Source organism: Onychostoma macrolepis, chromosome 03 (genome assembly GCF_012432095.1).
Source record: "Onychostoma macrolepis isolate SWU-2019 chromosome 03, ASM1243209v1, whole genome shotgun sequence".
Taxonomy (NCBI): domain Eukaryota; kingdom Metazoa; phylum Chordata; class Actinopteri; order Cypriniformes; family Cyprinidae; genus Onychostoma; species Onychostoma macrolepis.
In genome coordinates, this window is record NC_081157.1 from 27865001 (window position 1) to 27887670 (window position 22670).

The 22670-nt window shown below is 36.6% G+C and overlaps 2 protein-coding genes across 4 annotated transcripts; one reads left to right on the forward strand and one right to left on the reverse strand.

The window, feature by feature from the left end:
- Nucleotides 1–8429: 8429 nt before the first annotated feature.
- ube2ia (ubiquitin-conjugating enzyme E2Ia) lies at nt 8430–13181 on the reverse strand. Of its 2 annotated transcripts, none has more exons than XM_058769958.1 (7): nt 13055–13181; nt 10759–10853; nt 10254–10337; nt 9942–10014; nt 9734–9843; nt 9381–9460; nt 8430–9287 (listed from the first exon to the last, which is right to left on the reverse strand). In XM_058769958.1, exons 2-7 carry the CDS (start codon nt 10822–10824, stop codon nt 9227–9229), a joined length of 474 nt encoding a protein of 157 aa, XP_058625941.1. In that variant the 5' UTR covers nt 10825–10853; nt 13055–13181; the 3' UTR covers nt 8430–9226. The 2 variants fall into 2 exon arrangements, with proteins under 2 accessions (XP_058625941.1, XP_058625940.1); XM_058769957.1 differs by having other exon boundaries at nt 12934–13165.
- Nucleotides 13182–13754: 573 nt separating this feature from the next.
- Nucleotides 13755–22564, forward strand: il21r.1 (interleukin 21 receptor, tandem duplicate 1). 2 transcript variants are annotated; one of them, XM_058769954.1, is made up of 8 exons: nt 13755–13987; nt 14332–14455; nt 14603–14786; nt 14932–15122; nt 15786–15931; nt 16077–16327; nt 17243–17336; nt 19216–22564. In XM_058769954.1, the coding sequence occupies exons 2-8, from the start codon at nt 14353–14355 to the stop codon at nt 19903–19905; spliced, it is 1659 nt and encodes a 552-aa protein (XP_058625937.1). In that variant the 5' UTR covers nt 13755–13987; nt 14332–14352; the 3' UTR covers nt 19906–22564. The 2 variants fall into 2 exon arrangements, with proteins under 2 accessions (XP_058625937.1, XP_058625938.1); XM_058769955.1 differs by having other exon boundaries at nt 13760–13987; nt 14678–14786.
- The last annotated feature ends 106 nt before the right edge of the window (nt 22565–22670 follow it).

The following is a 22670-nucleotide window of genomic DNA, read 5'->3' on the forward strand; positions in this document are numbered from 1 at the left end:
GTCATCGCACATGCGTCTCCTCCTTTGTATAATCGTAAGCATTAATAAATTAGGGGGTTATTAAGTGCTTCCACAAATGATCGGATGACAGAGCCTCAAAGAACATTACATAATCTAAAGAAAAGCATAATCAGAGAGAAAACTATTTTCTTATAGAATATCTTAGGCTGAGTTTAAAAAGAAAATATATATACAGTGGGTACGGAAAGTATTCAGACCCCCTTAAAATTTTCACTCTTTGTTATATTGCAGCCATTTGCTAAAATCATTTAAGTTCATTTTTTTTCCCTCATTAATGTACACACAGTACTCCATATTGACAGAAAAACACAGAATTGTTGACATTTTTGCAGATTTATTAAAAAAGAAAAACTGAAATATCACATGGTCCTAAGTATTCAGACCCTTTGCTCAGTATTTAGTAGAAGCACCCTTTTGATCTAATACAGCCATGAGTCTTTTTGGGAAAGATGCAACAAGTTTTTCACACCTGGATTTGGGGATCCTCTGCCATTCCTCCTTGCAGATCCTCTCCAGTTCTGTCAGGTTGGATGGTAAACGTTGGTGGACAGCCATTTTTAGGTCTCTCCAGAGATGCTCAACTGGGTTTAAGTCAGGGCTCTGGCTGGGCCATTCAAGAACAGTCACGGAGTTGTTGTGAAGCCACTCCTTCGTTATTTTAGCTGTGTGCTTAGGGTCATTGTCTTGTTGGAAGGTAAACCTTCGGCCCAGTCTGAGGTCCTGAGCACTCTGGAGAAGGTTTTCGTCCAGGAAATCCCTGTACTTGGCCTCATTCATCTTTCCCTCGATTGCAACCAGTCGTCCTGTCCCTGCAGCTGAAAAACACCCCCACAGCATGATGCTGCCACCACCATGCTTCACTGTTGGGACTGTATTGGACAGGTGACAAGCAGTGCCTGGTTTTCTCCACACATGCCGCTTAGAATTAAGGCCAAAAAGTTCTATCTTGGTCTCATCGGACCAGAGAATCTTATTTCTCACCATCTTGGAGTCCTCCATGCGGGCTTTCATGTGTCTTGCACTGAGGAGAGGCTTCCGTCGGGCCACTCTGCCATAAAGCCCCGACTGGTGGAGGGCTGCAGTGATGGTTGACTTTCTACAACTTTCTCCCATCTCCCGACTGCATCTCTGGAGCTCAGCCACAGTGATCTTTGGGGTCTTCTTTACCTCTCTCACCAAGTCTCTTCTCCCCCGATAGCTCAGTTTGGCCGGACGGCCAGCTCTAGGAAGGGTTCTGGTCATCCCAAACGTCTTCCATTTAAGGATTATGGAGGCCACTGTGCTCTTAGGAACCTTACGTGCAGCAGACATTTTTTTGTAACCTTGGCCAGATCTGTGCCTTGCCACAATTCTGTCTCTGAGCTCTTCAGGCAGTTCCTTTGACCTCATGATTCTCATTTGCTCTGACATGCACTGTGAGCTGTAAGGTCTTATATAGACAGGTGTGTGGCTTTCCTAATCAAGTCCAATCAGTATAATCAAACACAGCTGGACTCAAATGAAGGTGTAGAACCATCTCAAGGATGATCAGAAGAAATGGACAGAACCTGAGTTAAATATATGAGTGTCACTCACAGCAAAGGGTCTGAATACTTAGGACCATGTGATATTTCAGTTTTTCTTTTTTAATAAATCTGCAAAAATGTCAACAATTCTGTGTTTTTCTGTCAATATGGGGTGCTGTGTGTACATTGAGGGAAAAAAAAAAAATGAACTTGATTTTTGCAAATGGCTGCAATATAACAAAGAGTGAAAATTTTAAGGGGTCTGAATACTTTCCGTACCCACTGTATATATATATATATATATATATATATATATATATATATATATATATATATATATATATATATAGAATAAATATTATTCAATTATTTATTTATTCTTTCTTTTTTTTCTTAACTGAGCTATAGTTACATTTCATGACGTTAAGTTACAACTTGGATATACAAGTTGCAAATACGAAATATAAAGTCAAATCCGAGAAATAAAAATTGCAATGACCTCTAATTCTGCACCAGAAACTAGTTTCCATGCACTAAGGAAATCTGGAGGAAGCCAAAATAGATTTTGTAAATTTCATATTAAAAAATAAATATGACAGAAACATAATCATAGAAGCAACTTTATATATTGTTTTTACTCACAATTGTCTTTTTTTCAGAGAAAAATAGTTGTAAGCTATAGGGTTAGAAGTGCAAAATATAAAGTTGCAACAAGCTTCCATATGATTGTCTTTCTGTAATTTATTCTTTATTTATTTTTGATAAGGGGTTTACAAAATCTATTTCAGCCCCCTCCCTTCACATGAAATGTGAACTCAGAATTATTTGAAAAAGAAAATTGCAAGACTGAGATTTGTGAGATATAAACTCAGAATTGTGAGCAAAAGTCAGAATTGTGAGACAGAAAAAAAAAAAAAGATTAAAAAAAAAATTATAATTATCCCATGGTGGAAACAAGCTTCACAGATTCACAAAGGTCTAGAAAAAATAAATAATAATAATAATAATAATAGTAACTCCCTCCCACACTCTCAGGGGGGGTGGGGGGAAGCTGTCCCTGTGGCAGTAGCCTTTCAAAAGGCACTAATATGTACCATTTAGGTATAATTTGTACAATGTAGGTGCAAATATGTACCTTTAAAGTACTAATGCACCTTTTGTGGGTAAATAAGGTACAAAATTATACCTTTTGAAAGGGTACTATTCAGCTTTATACCTTTTTTTCTGAGAGTGTACTGCAGGGCTACATAAAGGGCTAAAGCAGCTTAATTCTGGTAGATACTAGATATAAGTGCTCACATACTTTTTCCATCAATTATTTTGGTTGTACGAAGCATTTGTTCATTAAAATACAGCACTGCCAAATGTTGTGCATATTGCTAATTGAATAAGTCTGTTATTTTACCCAGATGCAGCTGAAATCACGTTTCATGAGTCATTCATCCAGAAATGTAGTTAATTCGGAAGGCTTCACCAACGTCAAGTCTAAGGTGATGAATAACAAAGCTCAGCTCAATAAACAGTCAGACACAAATACAGGAAAGTTATTTCTTGATATTAAAATGACTCATAAATTTCATCTAACGCATCAATATACACAGAGAATTCAATTCCCACCCTATAAATGACAGCTTCTTGACATTATATAATGTGTGGTAGAACCCTTGGTTGACGACTGTAGATATCTGTTGGTTTTTAATCAGAGGAAAAGGTTCACAATGACCCTTTTGTCCGTTTCCATGGGCACATCATTAGTGCACTGCCCCAGCTGGATCAGATTTGAAGCACCGACCACATAGCATCTTTAAAACAAATACAGCTTTACTTTAAAGATGGATAGTGGGGTGTTTTGATTTAAAAATGCTTTAGGATCTAGCATTGATTTGGAAAGGGAATGCAATAATGCAAAGGTATTTCTCTACCTGGTCTCGGACTGTGACATCTGAACATGTAGGCTACAATTTTCCCATTACATGCGGTGATTACTAAATGGATATTATGTGTGGTGATTCTGGATACAGAGAAAATAAGTCATTTAGAAATGAAATTGATGTCAGGAGTAAAAGGTCTCTAAATGGCAATGAGCATTTACGTGACTGAGAAAAATAATCAACGCCACCTTTCCAGAAATGGAGAGAGGCATGAATTGCGTCAATGTCGAGGATGTGGGTAGAGCACTGTTAATGATTTAATTTGCATTGCAGAACTGTCATTTGCATTGTGTGTTAATCTTATTTAACCAGCTACTCAAAGATGACAAGGTTACTGTAGGAAATCCCTTAAGACACACAAATTACTCTAAAAGTTTCTGGAGACATTTTTGCATTTTACATTGTAATTGGCAAAATGCAGATTGATGCATACGCTTTCAAAAGCCTATTGTGTGCCATGAAACTCACAGAGAGCATTAATGCCCAATTAATCTAAATCTATTGATCTAAAGTTGTTTTTTCCATGCAAAACAACCCAGCATAATTCTAGTGCATGGCTATGTGGTTGTTAGCCCATTTTTGTGGTTGCTAGTCGTCTACGAACTACCCTAAATCAAAGAGCTTCTCTCTAAACCACTATGATATTCAGATTCATACATCTCAGGACTTTCAATGTAAATCAATGTCCTTAATGATCTGCAAGATATGACAATAGTTCACCCAAAAAAAAAAAAAAGAAAATTTGCTTATAATTTACTCATGTAGAGGAGCTTGTTTCTTCATCAAAACAGGTTTGAAGAAATTTAGCATTCCATGACTTGTTCACCAATGGACCCTCTGCAGTGAATGGGTGCCGTCAGAATGATCAAGTCCGAACAGCTGATAAAAGCATCACAATAATCCATAAAGAAACCCACATGACTCCAATCCATCAAATAATGTCATATGAAGTGAAACGTTGTATCTTTGTTATTAACAAAAACATTAAGACGTTTTTAACTTCAAACTGTTGCAAGTCCTCGGTCCATATATTGCTTTCCCCAACAAAGAAACAAACTCCTCTACATCTTGGATGGCCTGAGGGCGAGTAAATTGTCAGCAATTTTAGTGTACAACCCAAATAATGGAAATGTTGGGATGCTTTTTTTTTTAAATTTGAATAAAATGAAAACTAAAATAATTTCAAACCACATGAGCCAATATTTTATTCATAATAGAACATAGATAACAGTTTAAACTGAGTCATTTTACAATTTTATGCACGAAATGAGCTCATTTCAAATTTGATCCCTGCTACAGGTCTCAAAATAGTTGGGACGGGGGCATGTTTACCATGGTGTAGCATCTCCTCTTCTTTTCAAAGCAGTTTGAAGACGTCTGGGCATCGAGTTTCGGTGTTGGAATTTGGTCCCATTCTTACCTGATATAGGTTTCCAGCTGCTGAAGAGTTCGTGGTCGTATTTTTCGTTTAATGATCCGCCAAATGTTCTCTATAGGTGAAATATCTGGACTGCAGGCAGGCCAATTCAACACCCAGACTATTCTACTATGAAGCCATGCTATTGTAATAGCTGCAGTATGTGGTTTTGCATTGTCCTGCTGAAATACACAAGGCCTTCCCTGAAATAGATGTCGTCTGGAGGGGAGCATATGTTCCTCTAAAACATTTATATTCACCTTTTAGTATTCATAGTGCCTTCCAAAACATGCAAGCTGCCCATACCGTATGCACTTATGTAGTCTCGTGTAGCCAGACCTTCAGACTGATGGCTGAAGGTCTGGGAACTTTGGCCGCTTTGAATGAACATTGTGCAACCAATCACATTTCATTTTCTTCCGCGTCATGTTTAGGGCCGTGGAAATGTCGCCACAATAACAGACCGGTGTGTAAAACTCTGACATATTTTCGGGATTCTACACCGCAAACTTTACATTTTTCACCTACTTTTGAAAATTCAGCATTTAGTTGATCCTGACAAGCGCTCGTCATCAGTTGTAAACACGACGGCTTTCTTCTTTCAAGAGGGTTTGGCGCCACTGCATTTTTGTTTCCAAGCGGAACGCTAAAGAACGCAACACACATCTCCCATAAATCCTGTATAATCTAACCAATCCGAGGACGACGACAAAACTCCTGAAGTGTTTCCAGATAAGTGTGCCATATGCATCAGACGTTTAGCCAACATTCCGTGGGTGTGATATCTGAGGCTGAGACTAGCACTTATGCACCCCCATACCATCAGAGGTGCTGGCTTTTGAACTAAACGCTGATAACACACTGGAAGGTCTCCCTCCTCTTTAGCCCAGAGGACACGGCGTCCGTGATTTCCAACAAGAATTTCAAATGTGGAATCGTCTGACCATAGAACACTTTTCCACTTTGAAACAATCCATTTTAAATGAGCCTTGGCCCACAGGACACGACGGTGCTTCTGGACCTTGTTCACATATGGCTTCCTTTTTGCATGATAGAGCTTTAGTTGGCATCTGCAGATGGCAGGGCGGATTGTGTTTACCAACAGTGGTTTCTGGAAGTATTCCTGGGCCCATTTAGTAATGTCAATGACAGAATCATGCCGATGAGTGATGCAGTGTCGTCTGAGGGCCTGAAGACCACGGGCATCCAACAAAGGTCTTCAGCCTTGTCCCTTACGCACAGAGATTTCTCGTTTCTCTGAATCTTTTGATGATGTTATGCACTGTAGATGAGATTTGCAAAGCCTTTGCAATTTGATGTTGAGGAACGTTGTTTTTGAAATATTCCACAATCTTTTTACGCACTCTTTTCACAGAGCCTCTGCCCATCTTTACTTCTGAGAGACTCTCTAAGGCATCCCTTTTATAGCTAATCAGGTTACAGACCTGATGTCAATTAACTTAATTACCGTATTGTCCCGAATATAAGACGACCCCCCCCCCCCCCTTTTTCCAGATGTACCTGTTCGAAAAAGGCTTTTTGAAAAACAAATCTCTCTGTAAAACACATTTATTCTTAAACTATTTTCATATTGCATATTTTTCCAATTCTAATTTTTGTTTTGAAAGTATGGTAAATACTGGTAAAATGTATTAATGATATTGGAAAATTTTGATATACCATTGAAATAACAGGTAGCCTATCTGAATTATATAACAATTAGGCTATCCAACTCATAGTAGCCTACCAAATTGTTATTATCAGTAGACGTGAAATCTTATTGTAGTCTTCAAATCTGGGTACTGTCTTATGTTTTAAAATCACTTACAGAGGAAGTTTGGTCCCATCAGGCTAACATACAGTCACGATCATGCTGCTGTAAGCTTTTCTTTTTCATTTGTTTTCATTCGCGATCTTTACAACACACATTACATATTTCATGGCACACTCGTTTTATGCGTTTTTGGCGCCACCTATTGTTGTGGGTGTATTATTGACATGTCAAAGTCTACACCCTGAATATAAGACGAACGCGTTTTTTCAGATGTATTTCCAAGGAAAAAACATCGTCTTATATTCGGGTCAATACGGTAGTTGCTAATGTTCGCCCAGCTGAATCTTTTCAAAATGTCTTGCTTTTTTACATTTAAACATTTGTTCTGTTTTGTGAATAAAATATTGGCTAATGTGATTTGAAAGTCTTTGAGTTTTCATTTTATTAAAGTTAAAAAAACATCCCAACATTTCCAGAATTTAGGTTGCACTAATCTTTTGGGTATAATTTTTATTGAGAAAAGGATGAAATGCATACCAAAATTGGTAAGGTTTTTGAAAAATCTTCAGTAGTATTTTGCCTTCACAGCTACCACTAATTATAGTGCGGCAGCTTTAGTGAAGCTGAGATTTTTAATTAAATTTTAAGTACTTAAGTCAAAAATTTAAAAGTATCAAAATATGCTTTCAAAAAGTTAAACCCAGTAATTACCAAGAAGTTACACTCTAGCAATCTCCTACTGCAACTAGCAGAATAACATTTTAAGTGGGCATTTTCTGTCTCATTCTATTAGAACAGGCTTGACAAGCTCACAGTACCTGCAATTCTCATGAGAATGAGAGCCGTAAGAACACCTTACCAAGTTAATGTCAGCGTGATTAAACATTACCTATGCGAGTAAGAATACATAATTAGCATGGAAATTCCCCTGCTTTAACTTCTCATTTCAATGAGGAGTCTTATCAAATTCAAGGCCAGCCATTGTTACATCTTTAACATTCAATGGTGGGGATATTTCTCATGGGTGTCTGGCTATTAGATTCCTCCAAACAACCCAACAAAACACTGACCTTCCAAGTAGGGGTCCTAGTCTGCAGCTGCTAGGCGGCGTCGAGCCTAGAAAGCTTCTGCTAAATCTGATGGCAATAATAAATTAACACCTTCATATTTAACCTGATTGAGTCTCAAACCAGGTACCACCACTACATACATAATTCCATCTAATCACATACATTGCCTCCAATTTATACGAATTGATCTCATTCAGAATACAAAACATATACATAAAGCCCAATTATTAAATCATCAATATTCCTGTAGTTATGAAACTATGCAAGATCCTCACCACTCAAGATAGCACTTCACTGTCAGACTGGTTACATTATCACTATCATATTCAAAACATGAGTCATAAAACTTGTAAAGAGATCACAAATCTTATAACTTTGAAAAACCAATTGATGTCATCAATGCTACGAATTTGAAGATAACTGATATGCATATTACGAACACATTTAATGAAACGTTTTTTTAAATCGTTTAAACAATGAAATGATCCAGTTTTCTGGCGTCTACTATTTTTTTTTTTTTTTTTTTAAATACATGTCTACTACTTGACATTTATAAAAAAAACAAAAACACACGGCCGTAAACCAAACCTCAGTCCAATGACATTCAAACAATCAAAAAGTGACCATGATCAAGAACCATGAGAAGACTTACCTTTCAAGATGGTTGAAATCAATCCATTCATGAGAAGAACATACCTGCAGCCACAACTGGCTTTGTATAAACATTTTATTTACTCTATACACTTACATGAACAAAACACCATATGAACACAAAGAGACTGATGCAGCGGTTAACTAACCATTTGATTCAGAGGCCTTTTACGTTAAGTCTTTTTTTTTTTTCCTCTTTTGCAAAACACAGACGGCCGAGGCAGCACAACGCTATCATACTGAATGGTACATGCTTAGTACACTGCCTGCATCAGGAATGGAAATCTCTCTACAGACGCTAATCCAAAGTAAAGAAAGTATAAAAGTATCATTTTACAGCAGTTGAAATACTGACATTAATAGCTAGGTTTAAATTATTAAAACCATGAAAGAGACTAAGGAGGCCAGTCTGAAAAAAACAAAAACCAAGATTAAGCAAAACGAAAGCAGTTTTATGCTCATACCTCTGCATCTGTGGAATATCATTTCTTCTGCATGTGGATGATGTTTATTGTGCCTTTTTTTGCAAATATGTAGCACTGTTACCAAGTAACCCCACCCACCAAAAAAAATAAAAATAATCCACAACTCACAACTTTGTGCGAGCATCTCTGTTGCCCAAATGGGCAAAAAAAACCGCAAACAAACAAAAAGACTACTATACAAAAGGCCAAATTTAAAACCCCCAGGAAGAGTTTGTTAGGACGAGCATCAGTGGATTGACAATGGCACGACATTCATTTCTTTAAGCCCAGCAGTAAATTAGTATGACGTGGATATGATTTGTAAGGGGGGAGTAACAGGGGCGAGGAGACCTGGTCAAAACCCATTTCTAATACAGTGTGAAATCTTGGGGTTTACGGCGAGAACTTTTTGGCTTGTGCTCTGACCCTTTTTTCATACTCCACTCTGTTTTGGCTGCAACAGAAACAGAAACACAAGATTCATAACAGAGGCAATAAGCATTTCAGTCTCAACAGGCAAGACTATATTTGAGCTGGAGGTGCATACCAGTAAATTGTGTATGCTTCGGCCTGTGCGGGGTCCTGAATATTTGGTTCATTAAGGAGTTCTTGGATTCCTAGCAAGATCTAGAAATATAAATCAATTGTGGAGCTTTATGAGATAACACTGCCCTCTTCAGGATTGCATGAAAGATTTGGTTTAAGGAGATTTTAAGATGCACCACAAATAAATGACATTTGCATTTCAGCTTAGAAGAAAACCTGAAAATGAAATCCAATGAAAATATAATTCATCCTTAAACATATCTTGAACTACACTTTGTTGGTGGCTGTCCTATTTAAAGAGCATTTAACAACGCGTCCATCAATTTACAAAGCAGTGCAACCTTTACAGCTTACCTGCTTGATTGTAATGGCAGGCCTCCAGTCTTTGTCTTCCTCTAATATAGACAAGCATACAGTACCAGACGGATATACATTCGGATGGAATAAAGGAGGCTCAAATTTACCTGTAGAAGTCACATGATAAAAACCAGCCAAAATTAGACACAATGTGCATACTACAAAGTACAAACAAAGGATTAGATCCACTAAACATCGGATTTACACTTTGGTGGAGAGGAAGGGTAGTCGTCCTTGAACAGCATCCGAAGTTTGAACAAGCCTCCCTCCCACGGTGTCTGGGGAGAAAAAAAAAAATCTTTCTTAATTATCTTCGTCAAGCTCATAGAAGGTCCGAAACTTTTTTTTTTTTTTGCAAACCACATTAATCCATATAGAGTTCACAGAAGACACATTTGAGAATGAAAAAAAAAAAAAAAAAAAACCAACCTAGTTGTAAATAGTAATGGGTCTTACAAACTTGAATATTAATGTGGTATTCATAGAACACAAACATTACATCCAAATTGACACTTGCCCCTTTTTTTCCAGGGATGGCACACTCCCAATTCATCAGGTTCATAGTTCCATCAGGGTTTTTTGTTGGTACAGCTACAAAACCCTGAGGGAAATAAAAAAAAAAAAAAAAAATTTTTTAATCCTGTGGGTGGCTGCAAAGGTTTCAAAATGTCAGACTCTAGAAACTTTCTTTAAGCTGTGGTCTCATTTGTGTGAGCAAATACACCCCAACAGTTTCAACAGTGACTTCTCAGCAGAATAAATTAAAATAGTGACATCTTAAAATAACAGATTCTCCCCCACAAATGGAACATACTCCCCTTCATTAACCCCTTCAGTGCTTTTCCTCCAAAGGTTAATACGAAAACTCTAAATTTAATAAATTTATAAAAGGGACTGAAAACTGACACGGTCTCTAAACCCGTTGCATCTCAAACACTACAGTTAAACAAACCTCTCTCGCTCGCTTTCTGAATTTCTGTATAACAACTGCACATTTATGATTGGAAACGTTGCATACTTACAAAAGGATGGTCTTTCCGCCAAGCCTTCCGTTCTTGTGCGAGACGACTTAATGCTATACCAGACATGACTTGTGGCCCACAAAATGATTGAAAATCTGGAAAACATGGACAATGTTTTTCACTTAAATAAGACGCATGTCTCTGTAAAGCTAGGCACAGTCAGTGTGCAACTTAAAAAAATAAAAATAAAAATGCATTTTGACAATATTCAACTTCATATGAAGGCTTAAGTTATTACAAGACTGAATATTGGGAGGGGGTAAAAAAAAAAAAAAAAATATTCATCAGAATTTTATTGCATTTGGTTGAGACTACCATAAAAGTTAAACCTTAAAACCACATTGGGTTCACACCAATGAAGAAGTGTCACCGTAGTGTCTCATATATAGAGAGCTTTTTAGTTTCTATTTTATAAGAACATGCAGCAGTGAAATTGTAGCAATAGTGATATGAAACAATACACTCCTGTTTAGTGCAGAATGATTGTACACTTCACAATCTCCATTAGTAGATGATCTGACCAAATCATACAAAAGGCTTTTCTCAACATAACGTTGCTGGTTACAGATTCTTATGTACAGTATTTGTGAGCTTTACTTTCTAATTTTACTAGTAGTTATTAATAGGTTGTAATGCACTCACATAACATCAACCATTTAATACATGTTTCCCTGTTTAATACAATTCTAGAACATGGTCCTCTGGGGTTTCTAAAAGGAGGAATAGTGCAGCTCTCCCTTCAATGCAATGACATGAAAAATAGCCAAACAGCAAAAACGTTTCCCGATTAATAACCTTAAAGGTTTGATGCTCATCATCATGAGTCAAAAGAAGAACTAATCAGAACTGGGCATGATTCACAATGCTTACACTTTCAACGACAACCAAACTACTGTAAGAAAATAGTTTGAAGGTTAAGTGGAAGAGGAAGAGACATACATGTGCATAATCCAATAATGTCATGTTCTCAAATGACATCTGAAAAAATAAATAAATAATAATCTGATCCAATAAAATGCCATTTTTAGATATCTTCAGAGCCTGTTGATGTTATTAAAACCAAAATGAAACAGAAGTAGCAACTTTTTTTTTTCTCCAGTATTGTGGCTTACAGTACAATGGATTATCTAAACCGTAATATGTAGGACGGTACTTGGTTCCCTGAAAAATGTGGGCAATGCATTCAAATAAATGCAAGTCTGTGACTTCACAAGGAAGATCATGGCCCAGAACATATGCACATGCAAAAAAAAAAAAAAAAAAAAAAGGGCAATTTTCTGCCAAGACATTATCCATTAACCAATTAATTTTACTGATATTCTGTTAACCCTAAAACACAACAATTATAAAAATATGCATTTAGAAACAGATGAGGTGAATTTATTTCACGCTGACTTGATAATTACAAGCATGTTCATTATTGTCAAATTGCAGAAAATTTAAATATATCGAAGGTGCACAGTAAAACTCTCTGGTGAAAGAACAATATATAAACGGAGAAGCGAAAATGCTAAAAATATGCACTGTTCTCATAACTAACGCATCCAAAAACTACCGTTTAATCCAAATAAACAAAGTGTGTGTGTGTGTGTGGGGGTTAACTTAGTAAGAGGAAGTGAGAACCATTATCAAACATGTTTATTAAATCGCGGAAAACAATTAACAGACACTTTGAATCTATATCAAGTAAAAATGTTTAAAAAAAAAAAACGCATGAATGGAAAAGCGTGAAGGCTTAAACATGCATGTACATTACATTCAGGGCTTCTATAGTTAGCACAATCAAAGCAATTTACTATAATGAACATGTTGTCTAAGTTTGATTACAGTAACGAGCGAATAACGCGCAGTGAATGAATGGACCTGTCAGATGCGCATTTTCAGCGCGATCCGCACACCAGCATCCCTCTCTGCGCACTTTAGCCGCTTGCATGAGCCAATTCACGCTTTGTTGCGATATACTGCTCGCGTAAAAACTGCATGGACAGAATTGTTTACTCTATATGCATGCATTTACTTTATTATAATGCATGCGCGCTGTAGTTTGTCGCGTTGCGTGCGGTATGAATAAACTGTTAGCCTAGCATAGCTGGCTAGCTAACAAGAGCCGCGAACAAAAACACCGCAAACTACAGTTAATGCTCAGAAATTAACTCACTTTTAGCTCACACATACCTTTTCAGTGAAGACGAGTACTGTACTCTAGACCAAGCACAGTTTAATTGGAAATTCAAGGCAAACTCAAAGCAAAAATCTATCGAAGTTTCCTCCTGGAAAAAAGAAAACAGACATTTACCCAAGATAATTAGGACCCGTGAGCACACACGCAGATGCCTGTGTGAAAGTTTCAACAATGTCCATATGTCCTGAGTCAAACTGAATGGATTGTTTCCTTCAGTTACAAGCGAATGAGTTGCAAGCTATTATCTATAAACACAAGCTGATGAATATCACCTGAACGTCCAATTCAAAGCAAACGAAGAACAAATAATTGATAATTGACTTATAAAACAATTAAACTGATTAAAACACAATCATTCATATTATGTGATTAGTGCAACAACAATACATTTCAATTTCTTTGCTGCTTGTTTTTACAAACTGAGCTAGAGAAACCCACTGATTTAAGACATTAAAACATTTTGGTCAGGCATTTCTTAGACACATATAGGATCTCTTAGCTCTCGAGCGCACATGTATTCTTGTTGTAGGCTAAATATGATTGAGGAGATACATATTAGAGTCTAATATTCAAAACATAATCTAATCTTTGACAATATTTTATTTAATTCAGTATTGTATATTACAGCACTGACACCACAAGATAAAATGTCACACATTATCACTGCTTTTTCATTTATATTTATTTATTTATTATTATTATTTTTAAATTCATGCCAAGCCATGATTTTTCTGTCCTGATGACATTGCACTTTTATCAGGCCCTTGAGGACAACACCTACATAACAGGAAATACCCTTAATTGGCCTCACATGGGGTGGAGCATCTGCAAATAGGCTCTTGTTTTAACCACAACCACATCCTTAGTGTCATATTTTCGTCACAAGCAGTCAAGCACTCTGACTGTGCATGTTGATCAGTAGATTGGCATGGTATGAATGTCAAGGCTTGTGCAATGTACAACTGGTGTTTGATTGAGAACAACAGAATTTTATTTTCTTTCAAATTTTAGATTTTTGTAAACCGACTCGATGGGAGTGATATCAAGGTAAGTTTAAATTAAAATTACTCTACTTCTTTTCTTTTATAGGCATTTTCACTCATCTTTTTGAACTTGACAATATCTTGTTTAATACAAATATGCTGATTATAGACTAAAGTATTTATGAAAAAAATCTTTAATGCGTCATTGTCATGTTTTTGTACATTTTATGTTTAAAAATGTACACGTGTGTGTGTGTGTGTATGTGTGTATGTTTTATTTTTTATTTATTTTTTTACATTTGTTGTTGCTTTAATTTTTTGGAAATGTAGAATTTAAATGACGACAAATTAATTTATTACACATTAATACATAACAGCAGTACAAAAACATATTTACTTTCGTTGCAGTTTGCATGTGGGCTCTGTACAATGCATTTGAGCAGGGCTGGCCGCAGATTCTTTTCCTCCTCTTCCATGATGGCTCTATGGCAAGCCATAGCCTTGCTTGTAGTTTGTGGACTTATTGAGTGCAGTAAGTGTACATTTATTGCAATATCCGTTCCTCTACATCAAACATCTTGTAAAACAAGTGCAGACTTAGCATTTAAACACGGCACCCTCAAAAGGATGTAGCTGCAGCAGTAAAAGCAATTTAGCTGGTGTCCTTTGACCTATTCAGGTGTTGCTTTGAGAAGAAATGCTACGGTTTCTGTAGCTCGATTGACCACATTTCCTCTCACATCACCGTTTGCAGATGACGGCGTGTGCAACGTGACCTGCACCACAGACTTTATATCCATGCTCAACTGCTCCAATTCTGACTCGGCAGGAGCAGCTTCGTGTCACGTTGTGGCAGATTGCAGGTACAGATCTAGCACATCGTGTTTTTACTTGAAGTCCTAAAGTGACTCATTTTGCTGAAACATTGTCTAGCCTGCTCATTGTTTTTAAGCTGCCGTTACCACTGAGCAACATGTTGTTTAATTGGCACACTTTCATGTTTTCCAGGGATGGAGTTGAACCTGTGAATGGGAGCTGCACTATCAATTCGCCACAATCCTGGTGCACAATCGAGTCCGAGGATATGGATCTGATAATGTCCTTTGTTACTAACTGCTCTATCATAGTAACACAAATGGCCAAACAAGGCAATATGGAGACCCCAACAAAGACTGAAGAAATAATTTTATACAAATATGGTATGTCCCGATATCTACTTGCTGTAAACGTCATATCCACCTAATTTTTAACGTAAGGGTGTGCATGGACTTTTGTAACTTGAAGACTTCCGGTGTCTTTCGCTTCAGGTTATTTTAGCAGCACAAAAACAATGTTATGCTGCTGTATATAGCAAACTGCTATTTCTTGTCAAACACTTTTAACGTATTGTCATTATAAAATGCACTGCCAGTAGTTTTACAGTTTACTACACTTTGCTATTCTTATAATGAATCAGAAGTCTTGTGTGTTTACAAAAATAGCTCCCTTATGCTTTGCATAATAAGGTGGATGCAGTGACATCTGAATGTTCAAGAACACCAATGTTTAAAAAGCTTAGATTTTATCATTTAATATGATGACTTTCAAAATCTCATAGTATTTGGTTTATCCTCTTTTGCTCAGTTAGTGCCAAACCTGATGATCATTTTCTCTAGCATGATCTGATCCGGAGAGCATCTTGAGCTTTAATGGACATAACCTTTTTGGTGTAAAATTTTAAAATCCTAAAACATTCAGGTTAAAATTAGATCTTAGTCCCAGATTTTTAGAGCGATTTCAGGCTTTTTGGACCCCACTGTAATTCAATAGTCTTGGTTACTTGTGTACAATGCACTAACATTGGTTTTCTTTTTGTTTTATAGTTAAGCCAAAACAACCTTTCAACCTAAACATTACAAAAATTGATGGGGAATTCAAACTCACTTGGGATGTGGCTTATACAGAACACTTTCTGTATAAAAAATTATACTACAGAGTACGATTACGAACTAAAAGTGACCCAGATGAGGTAAAACTCATTTGTTTTATTTAAAAAAATAAATAAATAAATAATAAAAAAAATATATATATATATATGTATGCATGTGTGTATAATATAAAATCACACCTGTTTAGCTGACATTTTTTCTGAATACCATGTGCTGCTCCCTCAGATGGCGAAAATTTACACCCTGCAGCAGAGCCAACAATCAATGGTTATCATCAGTGAAAAACTCCTGCCAGGAAGGCAGTATGTGGCAGAAGTTCAGGTTGCAGTGCATCCTTCAACTTTTACATCCATGTGGAGTGAATGGAGCAACAGCGTTGAATGGACTTCTGACTCTCCAGTGTCAGAACAGTACTATTTCCTGCTGTTGGCACTTCCTGTTGTGGTGGTGGTGCTGCTTGTGTACAGTGGGAAATTGTGAGTATCAATCTTGCATTTAATTGACCAATATTTCACTGTTTCAGTTCAGATATGCGTTAGTCTGAAATAAATGACCTTTCTCAGTACAAACTGTTTACTTGGCAAAGACAAAATTGAAATCAAGAAGTCTGGCTCCTTATAAAGGCCATGAGGCACATTTAGGGAATTGTACAAATTGTAGAGAAGTCATTTTGTGGAAGATGGAGAAGTGAAGCAAACTCAAACCTCTCTTGTTATGACTGTTAGTCAGTTTGAGTCACATGAGTCACTTTATTATCTGTAAGTCATATGCCTGCAAAACCTGTATTAACCTTTGAAACGGTCTAGATCAGTTCACTCATTCCTGAAAATCTGAAAGATGATGTACTGAGAAGTTTGCCTGATATCCCGCAAAGTGGCGGGCTTAATAAAAGACTGTAGACGAGTATGATCTTAAATTTCGATAGCGCCGCCTCTAAATGAGTTTTCCAGTAATCGATATGACGGCACTTACCGTATATGAATAGTGCTTTCTCACCTCCCACGTTCACGAAAACCACAACAGCAGTAGATATGTTTTTGCAGACCGTCTATTTTCATGTAGGTCAAAAACTGGAGGAAGTCAGACGTACAAGCTCTGCAAGTGCATAAAGCTCGACGTTTCTCATGACAGCTGCTGTTTCTATTTCTCTTTCAGCACATAATCAGCATGTGTTTGTAGCAAAATTTGGATTTGCCTCACTTTTGAAGTGTGCATAATTGATTCTGCTACTTTCACATTTTAATGCTGTGTCAAGCTGCTTCGAAAGAGTCTCCATTGTATGAAGCGCTATAAAAATAAAGCTGACTTGACGTGTCCTACAATAACAGCCTGATAATGCATCCACCAAACTACACTTCATTACTTGAACACTTTGTCTTTTGCATCTACAGAGGGGGCATCAAAAAGCTGTCCTTATGGCAACACATCCCAAGCCCTCATGAGTACTTCACACCACTCTACCATACATATCAAGGAGATTTTAAGGTATGTTTTCTCTTGACTTTGTGTATAAATCTCTGGTGCACAAGCAGAACATGTCTTGTCAGGGGACTTTCAGAAGTGCAACATGCTTAACCTTACTTGCAAGAGGGGAATGTGACATTTTTCAAATGAGTCAATCTGTAGGGGCTTCAAAGGAACAGGAGGGCTCACTTAACATTTGGTTGAGATTGCGTTAAACATGAAAACTGAAAGCAGCAGTTTTCCCCTCTAATGGAAAGTACTATGAGTTCAAACCCAAACTCTGATAAGGTGGGTAGTTATAAATAGTTGTTTTTAACTAAAGGGGAATTTAGTGAATATTCCGCTGGGTAGGCTAGTGTGAGCTGAAAATACTACCCTTTATCTCAGGCTTTGTACGACAGAAATAAAAAGGAGTTTGAGAGCTGCTTCTTGAGTTAGCCTATTTTTGTCCCTCAGAGGACTTTAGTAACACTGACAAGATATTAATAGTAACAGCTTTTCTTATGATTTTGAGGATTTCTCTAAAACCTAAGTGTTATGAAATGTGACCGTGTTGTGAACTTTTGGCACCAGCTTTGGTTCAGTAAACAGTTACTGAGGAACTGTAGCAGTTGTATGTGTGTGTGGGTGTTGTTTTTTTTTAAACCTGCAAGTGAACACGTATTCCAGTAGGGGTCAGTAGCATGCTGCGAGAGCTGTGTGACATCCAGAGACTGAGGTGACATCAGATGGAAAGTTTAAAACATTAAACGTCATCTTAACTTTTTTTTTTTTTATAAATATTTCCAAAAGGATATACTTAAAATAGCATAATTTTACGTACTGTCAAAACCGAAGAGATGTTAGTGGGGTAAGTATTTTGATCTGTTCCGTGTTTGGTGTAACTTGTTCGTGACACCGCTGTAATTTTCCAACCCCTCTTATTCTAAAGATTTATCTGTAGATTTCTGAGAATATGCTACAAAATGAATGATTGAAATAATTGAAACATTATTATTATTATTATTATTATTATTTTTTTTTTTTTTTTTTTGTAGTTGTACTGTTTAGTGTTTAGAAAATTAGTTCTCATTGTGTATACAAACACTCGACAAATGTTGCTTTGTGATTAATTTTATGTGTTGGAGCATTTACTAACCATTCATACGTATGTAAAAACATTTAATGAAATATATTATTTAATTTTTTAATTAACACATTTTTAAAAGTCAGGAAATGATGGCTAAGTTGATTACGGTTGTCATTTGCGTTATCTGCAAGTAGGCGTCGTTTGTGAAAAAGTGGTTCGATGATAATCAGTGTTTTAGCAAATTCATTTGGTTTAGATTTTCATACAGCTTAAAGGGAGATATATGTAAAGTCTTAAATTAATGCTTTTATTCAGCAAGAATGCATTAGATTTCTCAAAAGTGACATTGACATTTATAATTTTATAGAACATTTGTCAAATGTTTTGAACTTTTTATTCAAAGACACCGGAGTCCATCACCTTTTACCACAAAAATATTAAGCAGCATAACTCATTTCAATATCAATAATAATTATCATGTTAGAAAAATCATCATATTAGAATGATTTCTGAAGGATCATGCCACACTGAAGACTTGAGTAGACTTGTAGTAATATTTTGCAATATTATATTTTTTTTTACTGTATAAACAGTTTAAGTGCAGCCTTTGTGAGCATAAGAGACTTTTTTTTTTTCTTCTTTTTTTTTTTAAACATTAAAAAGTCTTACTGATTCCACACTTTTGAATGATAGCGTATATATTTCACATGACCAGTACACTAGATGAAAATGTTTTTAAGAATTAAAATTTGTTTACTTTTTTTGAGAGGAGCATAAAGAAATTTATTTTCATGACAAAATGAAAAAGGATCTTCTTGTGTTTTATTTCAGAGATGGGTCGGACCAGTCCTGACCTTCAACAACTTTGATGTCCTTGAGAAGAGCACCACTCTGCAGGTGCTTTGTGAGAAACCGCAGAATGAACGCTCGGAGGAACCTGCTAACAGGACCGGCGAACGGGACTTTGGTCCAGCGGATCAAAACTCATCTAAACTCTACTTCCTTGGAAGCAACAGTCAAGGCATCGCACACTCCGGTGGCCACATATCGATGGACACCGTTACAGTGTCCGGTCAGGAGGGCGTCATGGCCGACTGGTCCGGTGACAGTCACAGACGGAGCCTAGAGGACTTCCTCAACAGTAAAGATGCCAATCAGAGAGCGGCTGAGATGGATGACAGGCAGCCTCTTGTACCGGATGGCAGGAGGAGTTTACAGGGTTCAGACTTTGATGACTGGCATCTACAGGAGCACGACCTGGAGAACATCGAGCAGGTCTCGCTGGACTCCTACAGTTCAAATGAGCAGTCCGATGATGGCTACCCACAAATGGGTTTGGATTTGGACACTATAGACAGTGGATTTCTGGAGTCAGACTGTTCCAGCCCCTCTGCGTTTGATGGGAACGAGCAGATGGAGACTTCTTCACTGGAAGGTGTGGGATGCTCCCATTCAAATTATGTCAAACAGTGGGTGGCTTTTACATCAGTTCAAGTTGATGCCCACAGCAATGGAAAGTAGCTGTTCATGGGCGTTTCTATTGCTACAACAAACTAAATCACTGCTGAATAATAGGCAATAGAAAGTGAAAGAATCTACAAATTGCAAGAAGACTTCACTGGTTGGACCTAACTTGCACACAATGTGTTTGTGAGCTGTTTTTTATTACACTGAACTGTATTTGTGACATAAATGGACTCATTAGACATCAGTTGTGTGATCATTCTCAGGACATTGGTCTACATTAAGACTGCAGGACAGTATGTGTAGCTGAAAATCTCAATTTGCATACTGTAATTCCTTTAGGTCTATAGACTTTAGTCAGGGTAGCGCCATATTTAATATGACTGGTTTGGAAACGAGGCTGTGAGAGCATGAAGTACGGTGCATTCAAAGGATTGTAGTGTTGTTTAAAAATATACCAATTCTTCCACTGAAGAAAGAGAAAAAAAAAAAAAAAAAAAACTTTGTAAAGTCTGTAAGCCTGTCCTTCACAGCCTCGTTTTAATCCATGTTAAATTCAATATGGCGTCTAACATGATTAAGTTCTGTAATCAGAGGTTGTGCTACTAATGATAATTATTTGTCACTAATGGACTGGGTTGTACTTTTTCCGTCATACTCTATTTTTATATTTCAGTAAAATTTTGTAACACTTGATCATTTTTAATGTGACTTTGCCACAAGAACTTCTCATGAATTACTGTCTTCAATTCCTACTTTTGAAATCAAATTAAGTTGTAGTTTATTTTTAAATAATTCATTTTACTCTGAGGCAGGTTTCCATAATTAGTGTCCTTTGAGGCCCGTTCACACCAAGAAATCTAAGAGAATTCACGCTACGACTCCAACAATAAAGATGTACGATTCCACTTTCAGAATGATGTTTTCCAGCTGATGAACAATAAAGGCATTGACTGCCAATCAGAATCCATCCTGCTTTAACAAGCTCAAGCACTTAAAGCATGCTTCTATGTAAATAGAACTTTATTGTGCATTGGTGTGGATGCTAATATAGTTAGCATTCTTGGTGTGAATGATAAAAAGCATTCTGAATTATGCATTTGCAATTTTGCCAAACTAACCACATAACCTCTGCATTTAGTGTGCAAGAGTAGAATTAGTGCATGCCAAATCATGCTCCATTGGGAAAAAAAAAAAAAAACATGCCAAAAGTGCAGGGGTTTTTACTATGTCAGGTGACCTGTCCAAAAAAGATTAATCTCTGCATATTTTTTGTTAAATTCAAGATTTGGTAACTGAAAAACCCATACTGATCAACTATTCAAAGTATTTACAGAAAGTGTAAATATGTTTGGAACCTAAAGTAACATATTTAGCTACATGCTAACACAAACAATACATGACAGGGGTTTGTGGTGATTTTATGATGTGGCTGTATGTCTCAATACTGGCATACCATCTTACTACGTACTCAGCTGCAGCTGAAGTACATTTATTCAGCATGTAGCAAAAGTATGGGATGTGTGGTGAGACCAGTGTTTAGATACTGATTATCTAATGAGGTAAGACTGAGAATTATGCATTTTGTGACTTTTTGTTTTGCGTGACAAAGGCATGAGCTTGCAGTTCTTTTGTCATTGAACACGATGTTGCAGTTATCAGAGTTTGCTCTGAGCAAGATAAGGCATGTTTCAGATAGATCTACAAAATGCCAGCCACCTGATAATACTACGGGTATTTCTACATATCAGATCTTTTGCACAAATCATTAGCTCAGCAGAGAGAATATTAGATTGTTTTGTTTTGTTTGGGGGATTTTTTTGTCAAGTGCTTTTTAACCTTTTCATTTTTCCATTAATGCTCTGAGTTTCATGAAATGATTCATGCACTTTAATTTTAATGATATGATTATTTATTACTGAGGAAGTAGACACTTTGATGGTTAGAGGTGATTACAGATTTTATTTGCAGCGGGTTTGAAGTAAACTTACATTACTGTTTTAGCCTTATTACCGTACAATTTGTTTGTTTAAAAGCTATTCAGCCAAATAAGTATTAACAAGCAAGTTTTCCTGGTAGCACTTTACAATAAAGTTCATTGGTTAACATTAGTTACCTACATTAGTTAACATGAACTAAGAATGGATAATACATCTACAGCATTTATTAATCTTAGTTAATGTTAATTTCAGCATTTACTAATGCATTATTAAAATCACAAGTTTTGTTTTTTAACATTAGTTAATGCACTGTGAGCTAACATGAACAAACAATGAATGACTGTATTTTTATTAACTAACATTAGCAAAGATTAATAAAGAGTGTAATAAATGTATTCGTTCATGATAATTAATAGATTAACTAATGTTAACAAATGACACCTTATTGTAAAGTGTTACCGTTTTCCTTATATAAGAAACATCAACTTGTATAGCAACATTTGAGCCCTTATTTTTCAAACTGTATATGCAGGAGCACTTTTAAAACGTTTTCTGCAACAGCTGAAAGTGAAAGATGAAAAGGACACTGTGACATACAGTAGAAAGCCACAAATAAAAGTTCACATTTGTAACTTTTAATCTCTTGAATCACTGCGCTAAATGTCAGCTGCAGTCATTTATAGAATCAGTCATACGTGGGGAAAGTCACATCAAGATGTTTCTGACTGGAAATGTTACAGATGTGTAATTTAGTATAATAAAAAAATAACAAAGAATCATGTTCAGGCCTATTCAAAATGCATTCAGATACTCCCTTTGATATAATACCTGTACGTGAACTCTTCTGTGCATAATGTGAGCAAACTTTCTTCTTGCTACAGA